The 11,917-nt window shown below is 37.4% G+C and overlaps 2 protein-coding genes across 3 annotated transcripts; both read left to right on the plus strand.

The window, feature by feature from the left end:
• The first annotated feature begins 3,574 nt into the window (after positions 1-3,574).
• On the plus strand, positions 3,575-8,237 carry LOC6646509 (phospholipid scramblase 2). 2 transcript variants are annotated; one of them, XM_002069047.4, is made up of 5 exons: positions 3,575-3,915; positions 4,542-4,860; positions 7,229-7,719; positions 7,777-7,935; positions 8,029-8,237. In XM_002069047.4, the coding sequence occupies exons 1-5, from the start codon at positions 3,745-3,747 to the stop codon at positions 8,086-8,088; spliced, it is 1,200 nt and encodes a 399-aa protein (XP_002069083.1). In that variant the 5' UTR covers positions 3,575-3,744; the 3' UTR covers positions 8,089-8,237. The 2 variants fall into 2 exon arrangements, with proteins under 2 accessions (XP_002069083.1, XP_023033817.1); XM_023178049.2 differs by lacking the exons at positions 3,575-3,915; positions 4,542-4,860 and adding an exon at positions 6,298-6,729 and having other exon boundaries at positions 7,242-7,719.
• Positions 8,238-9,705: 1,468 nt separating this feature from the next.
• Positions 9,706-11,442, plus strand: LOC6646483 (insulin-like growth factor-binding protein complex acid labile subunit). Its single transcript, XM_002069048.4, has 2 exons — positions 9,706-10,326; positions 10,391-11,442. The coding sequence occupies exons 1-2, from the start codon at positions 9,706-9,708 to the stop codon at positions 11,384-11,386; spliced, it is 1,617 nt and encodes a 538-aa protein (XP_002069084.1). The 3' UTR covers positions 11,387-11,442.
• Positions 11,443-11,917: the final 475 nt, after the last annotated feature.

The raw sequence follows: 11,917 nt of genomic DNA on the forward strand, positions 1-11,917 counted from the left end.
ATTACCAAATGGTCTACTCCAGATGACGTGAAACCAGCCCAAACGATATCGGAAGAGTGTACCTTGCATCAATTCCCACAAATTCTTTTTGTTTGCTGGCTTAAATATCACCAACATATTTTCTATTGGCTTCGGATGCATTATCATGCTGGAAACCCCATGCAAGCGGTAAACTGTCGGCGTATTTATTACCAAATGATCAACTCCAGATGACGTGAAACCAGCCGAAACGATAACGGAAGAGTCCCCGTGTTTTACCGTCTTCTTGGTGTACCTTGCATCAATCCAACACATTGAACTTTGATTCGTCGCTACAGACGTCGTCTTCTTAGACCAGAAGACACACTTACTTCGCTCTAGTTGAGCCCTGATATGAAATGAACTTGAAAACGGATCCACTCATGCTATCATCCATTGCGCTTGTTTTTGTCGGATTCCGGCGAGGCATATTTTCAAAAGTGCCATGTTTTTTATAATTTGCAACACCGTTTTCAACATTACCACGAGAAAAGTTCAGCAATTTGACGATTTGAAGAATACTTTTTCAAAAACAACATTAGTATTTAGTAGCAAGAAAATTATTAATTTTAATTTGTTGAGGTAAACTCTATTACATCTTGTTTATTGACAATTGAAGTATCAATGGTCAAAGTTTGAAGGCTATATAAATATAGGAATATATATTTATTTCGATCCTTGGCAGGATTTTATGCATAAAAAATGTTTACGGTGAGCACAATGCTGGATACAGGATCATCTGAACAAAAGAAGTATAACGCTTCGTTATGACCTGCTCATTTACGTGTATAATTTTTTTAATAAATTTGATACATTCGATAGAGTGCTCACCGACTTGGCAAATACCGACCTATAAGTTATATAAGTTAGAAACGCTATTCTTTGTCAGTTTTATTTCGTTTACTTCAAATTTTTTCACTCAACAAACCTAACCCTCCTTACTTTGAGATATAACAATAATCGGTTAGAAATTGGCGAAGAATGTGGTGCCCAGTTTCTGCCGTTAGTTTTTTACTAAATATTTTTTGTATTTCAGTAAGTGGTGGGTAATTGCGTCTATAAAAATAATCAGCTGAGCTTAGAAGTTCGATAGGTCTACGGTGCATCCCTAGCGAAGTGGCATCATGTTCGATCGCATGCTATAGTCACACTCCTTTCTGACGAACTTCCGCCCTGGCTAGACGCCTAAACCACGGCCATCAAGCAGATCTGGAGCATATAGGGCAACAACTATTGCGGAGTTTTGTGACTCTTATTATCGTAAGTTATTTTTTTGTGGATATTTAAGTCTTTGGAAGTACTGATAAGTTCTTTTGAAAATTTAGCCATAATAAAAGTATATGTTGGAAACCTGTGCAAGGAATTTCATATTTGAATTCCGAAAATTAGCCAGAGATATTTTTGAGACACTGAGGTCTCAAAAGGTGCACACCGTGAAGGGCATAGATACAATTCGACAAAGTCAACTAGCTTGGAATAGCCGCCCGAATCGGATACGGGCGGAGAAAGTTTCTTCGTTGCGGATTGCGAGTCCCTTAGACCGAATGAATTGCATAGAAAAGCCAGTCGGAATGATTTAACCTAACATTTTATTCCTAAGCATCATCCAGCGGACGACGAAGGCCTTCGACGGACCTGACGGATGGGTAAGTCCTAAGTTCCTGACAAAAAATCATCTTCGTTCTGGTGATTCCCTGATTCATTTGCAAAGACAAAGCGAATTCAGTGTCAAATAATCAGCGAATAAGAAAAACTCTCTCAAGTACCGTAAAGCTAGAACAAAATATTAAAGAAAAAAGAAAATTGCCAATCATTGTTGAAAAATTGAAACAATATTAAGAATCGCCTTTGACTGTGTGAGCGAGCCTACATTTATATAATTTATTTATAATTAATCTCGTAATTTAAGTTGGAGACTTCCAAATTCCAATCGACGTTTTCTTTTTTGAATATCTATAATTTTATATATATCCACTTTACAATTAAGATTCACAAAACAAAACATATTATCCCTAATTTGGCTTTTGGATGCCCGAAATGATCCAATTATTTAATTTGATTACCGTTTATCATAGAATCATCGTTTCAGTTTAGTCAACTCGGATTATGTTTCCGACTTATTGAAGTATTTTGGTATTCCGTAACCCTAGTGAATAAATATCATTTATAGTGTTTGAGTAAAAGTCGTGTGATCTTCCTTGTGGCGATATGTGAGCGGTGAGCTAAATTGTGTTGGGATTTTCCAGAATCTTGCAACAGGAAAATCATTGGTTGGGAACGTTCAGAAGCGAAGCTATAATAACATCCTCATAGCTTCCCTATTCTTGCGATGCTAATATACTTTTCTCTACCCTTCTAGTTCATTTCCTTCGATTAAGTAATTGTGTAATATTCGTGCTCTAGGGTCTTTGTTTTATTATATGTACTACGGGTGTATTGAGTAATGCTGGTCCAAACAACCCCCCCAAAGACTATTTGCTAGCCGACAGCCAGAAGTCCCACCCGGACCAAACTGCTCGATACATTAGGCCCGTAGGTGTTGGCTTTGTCCTAATTTGTGGTGCTCTTAACCATTCTAAACATCTGATGATTAGGGACTGCGAGAGTACTACCTATATAGGCCGAACCTGACCTCTTCTTGGATCAAAGAAGATACTTTGACTAAGAGGGGATGTACATGATCTGGATTCATTCCGGGTTGCGTACATTACAACAATACAATACAAAAAATACAGATTAACCAAAAATTGAAGTTCTAAAAAAAACTAAAACCATTAACAGTCATTAAAAAGGTATTTTTTAATTTGCATTATGACTCCGGAAACTTAGTACCGATGTACATATTATATTGATATTTAAAATATTAAATTCTCGATTAATTAATTCCTGTTGTGCTTCTACGAATATGTACCTACATATGTATATAGAAATATATTTTTTACATATTTCATGCAGAAATTTTTTAATAGCTTGTATGCAAAAAAGCGATTTATAGGAATATTGAGTTGAAAGTAAAACTAAAGCTTAAAAAGCTTTTTCCAGAAAATATTTAGAAAGAAAAATGGGTAAACACTTTTGTCCACCCCTATTTTAAACAATTCGTTTATTCTCAAGGGTGTACAAATTTTATATTTTTAAACAGCTCAAAATGAGTAACTCAGATAACGGCATTAATCTGCCGCCAGATGGCTGTTAAATGCAAAGAGGGCGCCAATTTGCCAGTATTTCGGTACGGCAAATACTGGGTAATCGCAGAATACATTGAATTTAGAGATGTCAAAGGCAATTGACTATCGAAGTGTACTGCCCATCTCTAATTCCCACTTTAAGACCCAATATTTCTATACCCTATATATTAATTTATATATTAATTTTAGTTCTTACACATGTTAATAAAAAAGAAATGATTTGAATTTATATTACCAAAGTTGGAAAAATTCACAACAATAAGCCAAAGACTTGTCATGGTACACGTTGAAATTTTGTGTATAGAATGTTACTTTGAGTGAAATCCCCCCTAATATTGAGTGTAGGGTGTTAATGCCGTCGACTATTGATGACGGATAATCGAGACTTTGTTATTTTCATTATTTTGGCGTGCGAAGACTGCACAAAAACAAAACGCTTCGCTTTCGGTTTAGAAAGAACGACCCTTCTCCTCCCGCCGTGCAACAAACAAGCACAGGAACATCAACGGAGCCAGCAGCAGCAGCACCAACAACCGCAATGAAGAGCAACGTGAATCAAGGGGGTTATGTTCCTCCTCCTGCGTTTGGTTCCGGCGCTGGTTACTATCCACCGAATGCACCGCCCGCCGAAGGATCTGGCTATCCACCAGGGGCTCCTTATCCACCAGCAGGTCCTTTGCCTCATCATCAGCAGTCGCCAGCGAATTATGTGAGTATATAGTATTTAAATCTTTCGTCAGCCAAAGGGGCGTATACACATCCAATTAATAACATGACGTCATTTTATATCTAGTCCCAGACTCGGGGTTTTATTATGAAGTCCTTATCAATTGAAAAATATTTATTTTCTTTCATACATAAGCAAATAGTACATAAAATGTTGATTATTTTTTGAAATTCTCTAAGAAGTTGCTGCTTAGTCAGCGGATTTCAGAGTGTAATATGAGAAATAACAGGAAAAAAATGAAAAAACTTGTCGACTTAATGCATTAAGACGTAAAAGTCAGATTGTGACTCCAAGTAAGTCTATCAAAGTCTTCTAATCTTAGAGCTATTTCTGTAGTTCCGCTTAACTTCTTCATAGGGTATCATAAATATAATTATAAATGAATTCTGCAGTCAATATGATTAGCTAATACAAAGCAATCTAATAATACAAAAAGAGCATATAAACTTCGACTTAGGGGACTTTTTTTTATCAAACTTTCATGCTACCACATTAAAAAGCAGAACGCCCCTTAATTTAAAAGCAAAACCTCGTCTCAGTCAGTGCATTGGGTTGAAGGGCTAACGTCAAATCATTTCAATTTAATTTAATTTTAAAATCTATTAAAGGGTTTTGTGCAAGGAGGTTCGACATCTGGAGGATACGCACCAGTACCACAAATGCCACCTTATGGAGAAGCTCCGCCCTATGGCGCAGGACAGCCACCGTATGTAGGTGGTGGACCTCCGCAGCCACAGCCACAACCATTTGCTGGATATCCACCAGGTGGACCAGCAGGAGTTCACCAGCAATTTGGTGGATATACACCCGGTCCGCCTGGCGCTCCTCCATATGGTGGCTTCCAACCACCATCTGGTCCCCAGCAGCCAATCATTTCACAGCCAGGAGTACCCCAGCCTCAGCAGCCAGGGATGGGTGCAGGCGGCGGTGAGTTATCAGCATAATGAAATTGTTGTATTTTACTTTCTGTCATTCTATCTTTGTCTTTTTGAGGTCTGGCCATTTGCGTCAATGCACTTTGCGTTTGCGATAATTAATGATCGGAGACTTCTTCGATTAAACCACCAGATAGGGTCATATATATTGAAAATGGAAAAAAGAAAACACCATTAACCCTTTAATCCACTTTGTCGTATCTTATCTCTTTTATAACGAAAACACACCGAAAGATAACCAAAGACTTTCCCCAATAACCTTTTGAGCTTTCAGTAAATCTACCTATTTGTAGGAGATTTTGCGCAGTGTCACATGGTTTACTATATTGTCGATAGAAATCTTATATAGTAATGAGAAAAGAAAAAGAACATCTATAGTGCATTTTAAAAAAAAGTCATTAAAATAGCAATTAATTCGCTTAGGTAGAGAAAATATTCATTACGACATATTTTGAAATACTTCTTCCCAAGTGAAACGAAAGACAAAAAGTAACTAACCTTCGAATCTTGGAATTTGCTTGTTCACATATAACAAGCCAAAAGAAACATTGCAGTTCAGTAAAAAAAACCTGTCCTGAATTGGAATTAGTTGTAAAAAGTATTATTTGTAGAGACTTTGAGGAAACATTAGTGTCCCCTATTGACTGAAGCGTATTCCTCTAGGTAAATGTTTCCCCGTTTGATATTTAGCTGCTTCTTTTGTCAAAGTGTCAGTTGAAAGGTTTTGAAATTGAACCAACAAAAAATTAGAGCATATTTGCATAATCGACAGAACAGATAGCCACCTTTTGATTAGGCGAGGGAATATAATTTCGTAAGTCAATGCCTTGCATTTGTGGGCTACTGTAAGATGAGATTATAGTTCATAATAATCCGATTCAATATCACCTTAATGCATAGAAGGCTTTGGGTTGGTCATCCACTCTGTCTGTCTCACTCATTTTCCTTCATGCGTGGGTTATTATCGTTCTCTTTCTCTGTCAGTTTGTCTTTCCTATTGGGGATGAATGCACTGCATTTGAGATAATGCAAATCGACAAGCCTAAAGATAGATTGTTAGACTGTTAGAAATTGAATCCAAATATTTGCAATATAAAGACTACGTCGAATTTTCTTCTCTTTGTTAGTCAGATTACGAGCCTTTATTAACATATTGTCAAATTTGTTGTTGTTGTTGTTGTTTACATACCATTCGAGCTAGCACCATGTGCAGAGAAGAGATGTTTCTTCAACCGAAAACAAAGTAGACAAACCCGTACATCTTCTGTCTTATCGGGAAGCGGCGCGTTTGCCTCAATTGAACCAATAAAATAATACAAAGAGCATTTAAAACGCTCGACTATGTTGATTACGTTGATTTTTTCCCCAACACAAGCAACCTCGAAGCGATGTCAACTTGTGTGCCACAACTGAGCTAGACGCTTCAGTTCATCTCGGTGCAGCATCGCAAGTGGTCGCAAATTCAGAGTCAGTTTAATTTTGAGTGCATCATCATCATCATGCCAACCGCAAAGCAACATCACCTAGTTGTCCCACCAGCAACAATATCAAATTTCGTCTCCACACTGGACTTGTGTGCTGCCGACGGCAGCACCGAACCAAAAAATGGCACTGCCGGTCATGCTGGTGGCAACGAGAATGGGTCAACTGGCGTGACAACAGGGTCAAAAGTGCTGCGATTTATTTGGCATTCATTGTACAGCAAGTATAATAATTTCTGTACGAGATCAGGCAATCTCAAGCAATTAATATGCCGCGAGGCAAATAAGCCATTGCCTAAGAAATTTAGGCATACCATGCGTTTAAATAAATCTGCCAAGCGAAAGGGTTACGAGTTCTATATAAGTGATGAGGATAAAAGGTGAGAAAGCAACAGATACATATATCACAGTTCCCAGTCATCTTAGATAATTACGAGAATTATGTAAATTTATCTTGGTGCCATTGTGATGAAATTATAGATAGGCCCACATAGATATACAAACATACGTCAAGAGAGATTGGCCATAAAGTTAATCTTTTCTTTTTTTTGCAAAGCGATTAGATACAAAAATCAAAGAGAAAAAAAAACAACGACACAATGTGTCGTAAATGGAATAACAGGCACCCCACAGTAGACCCTAGGTCGAGGCTAGGCCAATCTCCAATGCCTTCAATTAGCCTCTTTTAGAATGTGACAGGGGTGGGTAGAAGAAGCGAAGGCGGAGGAGAATGACATTGACCAATTGACACACTGAAAACTAAAGAAGATGCCATTGTGGGTGTCGGTGTGGGTGGTTGTTGATTTAATATAGTCTCTTTTTTTTTTTGTAAGATAATTAAAGTAAATAATATATTTTTGAAAAATTTTATGCTTTTAGGCGATTGGATGAATATACCTACAGGAATTCCGAATTGTCCGCGCGGATTGGAATACCTTACGACTATCGACCAACTTTTAGTTAAACAAAAAGTCGAACTACTCGAGGCCTTCACCGGCTTTGAGACCAATAATAAATTCTCCATTAAGAATGCTCTTGGCCAGAAGGTCTACTATGCGGTGGAGGACAACGATTGCTGCACTCGCAACTGTTGTGGTCCCTCGCGTCCGTTCGATATGAAGATTTTCGACAATTTTCAACAGGAGGTTATCCATTTGTATCGACCATTGGCCTGTTCGGCCTGCTGCTTCCCATGTTGTTTGCAATCATTGGAAGTCTCAGCCCCGCCAGGCAATGTCATTGGTCGCATTGAACAAGAATGGTCCATATGTTCGCCATCGTTTCGTATTCTCAATCATATTGGCGACACAGTGCTGCGCATTGAAGGACCTTTCTGCACATTCTCTCTTTGCGGTGATGTAGAATTCAATGTAAGTATCTGTGAACTGATGAGGAATGACTTATTCAAAGTGGCTTTCGTTTTTTAGGTCGTCTCTCTAACTGGCGAAAAAGTGGGAAAGATTTCCAAGCAATGGTCAGGATTTGCAAGGGAAATTTTCACAGATGCTGATTTCTTTGGCATTAATTTCCCGCAAGATCTGGACGTTCGCATGAAAGCAGTTCTGCTTGGCGCCACTTTCCTGATTGTAAGTAAAAGCAAAGAGATCTAATCGATCTAGCTAGAAGTCAAGGCCATCAAGACCTCAATAATAATTTCTCTTCTTCTCTCACTTTTTCAGGATGCCATGTTCTTTGAGAAATCTGGTAACCGTGAATCCGATGGACCCGGTATGCTATAGGATAAAAGTGGTGACTGCTGTGAACTTTGTCTGCTTTGTTGTGAAGCTTGTGGGGAATGTGATTGCATTTGCCAGTGATCCTGCATTTGATGTAACCGACAAGGCGAGAAAGTGTCCATGGAATAAAAATAAATGTGTTTTTGTTTGAATCTCGGTTGAAAATCCTTGTATTAATGTCAAGAAATCATGTTAATATTTGAATCAAGGTGGAAAATCTTTATATTAATAACATATGTATAAACTGTCGCGTACTAGTCCCAAAATGGCCAAAAAGCTTCCAAATCTTTATCTTTATAGCACATTCAAAATTGGTATAAATTCGTTATTTGTTTTTAGTTTTTGTTTTGGTTACTTATTCCTACAGCAGTCTTCTCTATACTATTAATAATTATAACTACTCAGGCTATACAAAATGCTCGCAGTGAATGAAGAAAGAGCTTCCCGTGACTTATACTTAATCATTTGTCATTTATTTTCTTATTACTATAATAATATTTATGTTAGCATTTTCGTCAATTTGACGGTTTTCCTTATTTTCTTTACTTTCTTCTGTTTTTTGATGAATTTACAACGACAAATAACTGGAAAAAATCAAAATGAAATAAACACACACAAAAAAAATGTGAAACTATGTACTTCAAAAACTATGTATATTTGAGTGTCTTACTATTTCAAAAGAAACTATAGTATATATGTTCATATATTTATATATATATATATATGTTAATTTGTTTCTGCGAAGAAAAAGAAACAAACAAAAGAAAAACACGATGAATTATTATAAAGTATATATGTATGTACCTATGTATATTTATATATGTATCTACCATAAAAAATATTGATCTATTCACATTTATGTATATTTAGTATTTGTTTATCAATGCAAAATAAAACGCAATTATGCCATTATTCACAAATAAGTGTGCCTAAAAAAGACTATTGAATTATAAATAATTAATATATTTAAATGAAACTGATATATACTGCCATCTCACTCATTTTCGTTTTCTATAAACAATTCGCATACACTTTTCTTACATTTTGAACATTTTTTTAACAAGAAATACTTACATGTTGAATATTTTAAAGAGTAAATATTACATTTATGACAATGATATAGAGTATATACTTCAAAATTTCAGAGACTCGCTTTGAATTGATTATCTAAATATGTAGAAGTAAACAAATTGCCAGGAGCTATATCTGTTGACTTAAATAAGAAACGTTCAATGTTACATATTGTTGAATTGAACTTTTGAGTTTTCAAACTATATGTTTGAGAAGATTTGCTTAGACTCCTTAATTACTAAGAATTCTTTTTAAATAATAGTATTATTTATGTTGGCATAAGAACTTAATTGTCCGTTGCATACAAGCTAATAACTTCAGTATTCTCTTTTACCTTTTCAGGGTATAGCCAAAACAATTTGTTTTGCTTTTGATTTTTGTATCGAAACCGGCTTATCTTCTGGGCAGCAATAATTACGCATGTTCTTGTAGAACAAGTTTGCCGATACTTAAAAATAAACACCCATACATACATAGATATGGACATTCGCGTGCATTCGATGAGATGAGTAGCAAAACAAAGTTGAGTGGACTTCAGTTGTGGTTAAGATGCAGTGGCAGATACAGCTTCTACTTGTTGTTCTTCTAAACGGCTTGCTATTGCATGCCAAGGATCTGCAAGAATGTGAACTAGTAAAAGATGGTTATCATGTGTGCCGTGAAATCGAGAGTTTCGATCAATTGAATCAGTATGTGAAAAATGGATGGCAAAGCGTCAAGATAGTCAATGAGCATACTGGCATTGAGATTACTCATAAGCCTATGCCAAATTTAGCCAAACTGATTAAACTAGATCTATCGGAATCTGGTGGCTTGACCTTGGGCAAACAAGGCTTTAGGCAGTTCGAGTTGCTGCAGGAATTGAATATTACCCATTGCCAATTGGAGGAACTGAAAGAGCAACATTTTAGCAATATGCGTAATCTTTTGAGCATGGATGTCAGCTACAATGATGTGCAGTTAATCGGTGAACAACTAATGAGTCAGTTGCCCAATTTGATATATGCCAATTTCTCCAACAATCTGATAGCTGAGATCGAACCGAATGCCTTTAAGAGCCTGAAGAAATTGATATTCTTGGACTTGACCACCAATGAGCAGGATAATGTGACCATTGGAGAGAATGCTAATCTACGTTATCTATCCATCAGTAATAATAATGTGCGAGATGTAAGTAAGAAACAGTTTTTTAGACACATCTTATTTACTTGGAAAATGTTTTTATTTTGTATAGTTTCATTGGTGCCGTTTGCGTGGCCTGCCTAAACTAGAGGAATTGCATTTACATAGCAATTGGCTGGAGGTATTGGATGTGGGCATATTTTATCATCTACCCAAGTTGAGGGTTTTCAATGTATCCAACAACAATATTTATGACATTAAGCCAAACCTATTCATGGGTCCAAGCGAGGTAGCAATAACACCTTTGGAACTGCTTGATTATAGCTCAAACAATGTTAAACTATTGGACGATAATGTCTTTTATAGACTGAACAATCTGAGAACCCTTAATCTTTGGTTCAATCAGATTAATAAGATCTCAGCCAAAGCCTTTCAAGGTCTAACCAAACTGGAATCGCTTCATCTGCAAGGCAATAAGATTACGGCTCTACCCGATCACGTTTTCGCCAATTTAACATCCCTGGAGATTCTTGATTTGAGCAGAAATGCTCTAAGACAACTGAATCGTGAGACATTTGGTAACGGTCTTTTAGGAAAATTGTGGATGCTAGATTTGAGTAATAACAATCTTGAGCAATTACATCCATTGGCCCTCTCGTCGTTGCCCTTTCTGCGGGAATTGCGTTTGAGACGCAACAAGTTGACGACATTGGACATTCGCATGTTTGCCCCATTGCGACGTCTGCAATTGCTTACATTGAGCGAGAATCGGTTAGAGGAAATCGATATCGACATATTGGATAGCTTTGATCGTTTGACTGCTCTGGAGATAAATAACAATAAGTTGACCTATCTGCCAGTATTGAAATCATCGAATTATTTAGCTCAATTGCAGCAAATCAGCATTGAGGGCAATCCATGGCAATGTTTGTGTCTGGATGAGATTACCGCCTGGCTGGATACACGACAAGTGAGATATGCACGGCCATCGAGTGCCTATTATAGTGGACGCAAACCTCTCTGTGTGGTCACGCCCATGGAGCAGTGCATCAGGGATTTGAATTCGGTGCGCGCGCAGGGAATTGTCGAGAGCTATGAGCAGATTTGAAACGCATTTAAGACTGAAGGATGGAGGAGTAATGGTAATAAATCAATATCACTAAATGCTAGAGAAGTTTTGCTCTGTGGGTTTTGGGTTGCCATTGCTATTGCCATTGCCATTGCCTTTACCTCTTACCTCTGCTTCCATGTCCATGTTTTGCCGTCCGGAGGATAGCCTTCGTAAATCGTAGACTATTGAATGACCATGAGGGTAAAACTTTTGCCAGCCCAAAGTATTTGGCCAACTGTCGTAAAACAATAAAAGCGGAAAGCGGCCACAGAGCAGGGAACAGAGAACGGAACAGAACAGACCGGAGCATGGAGGAGACCAGATTTTCAAATACTTAACACCACTTAAGTGAACGCTTGGACAATGACAATGACAATGATGGACGGAAACGGCAGGGGACGGAATGGAATGGGAACTAAAAGAAGAAGGAGAAGAAGATGCTCGGTCGGTCGCTTGGCAAATGAATGGATCATGTTGGTTGTTAAGCGTAATTTAGCGTAAGAATTTTTATTAAAATTTTCAATTTGT

The sequence above is a fragment of the Drosophila willistoni genome (genome assembly GCF_018902025.1).
Source record: "Drosophila willistoni isolate 14030-0811.24 chromosome XR unlocalized genomic scaffold, UCI_dwil_1.1 Seg143, whole genome shotgun sequence".
Lineage (NCBI taxonomy): Eukaryota > Metazoa > Arthropoda > Insecta > Diptera > Drosophilidae > Drosophila > Drosophila willistoni.

Excerpts from the sequence above, each read along its gene's own strand:
- LOC6646509 (XM_002069047.4), top strand. The coding sequence starts at position 3,745 with ATGAAGAGCAACGTGAATCAAGGGGGTTATGTTCCTCCTCCTGCGTTT. Across the intron at positions 7,720-7,776 it reads GCGGTGATGTAGAATTCAAT|GTCGTCTCTCTAACTGGCGA; the intron begins GTAAGTATCTGT and ends TTCGTTTTTTAG. Across the intron at positions 7,936-8,028 it reads TTGGCGCCACTTTCCTGATT|GATGCCATGTTCTTTGAGAA; the intron begins GTAAGTAAAAGC and ends TCACTTTTTCAG.
- LOC6646483 (XM_002069048.4), top strand. The coding sequence starts at position 9,706 with ATGCAGTGGCAGATACAGCTTCTACTTGTTGTTCTTCTAAACGGCTTG. Across the intron at positions 10,327-10,390 it reads GTAATAATAATGTGCGAGAT|TTTCATTGGTGCCGTTTGCG; the intron begins GTAAGTAAGAAA and ends TATTTTGTATAG.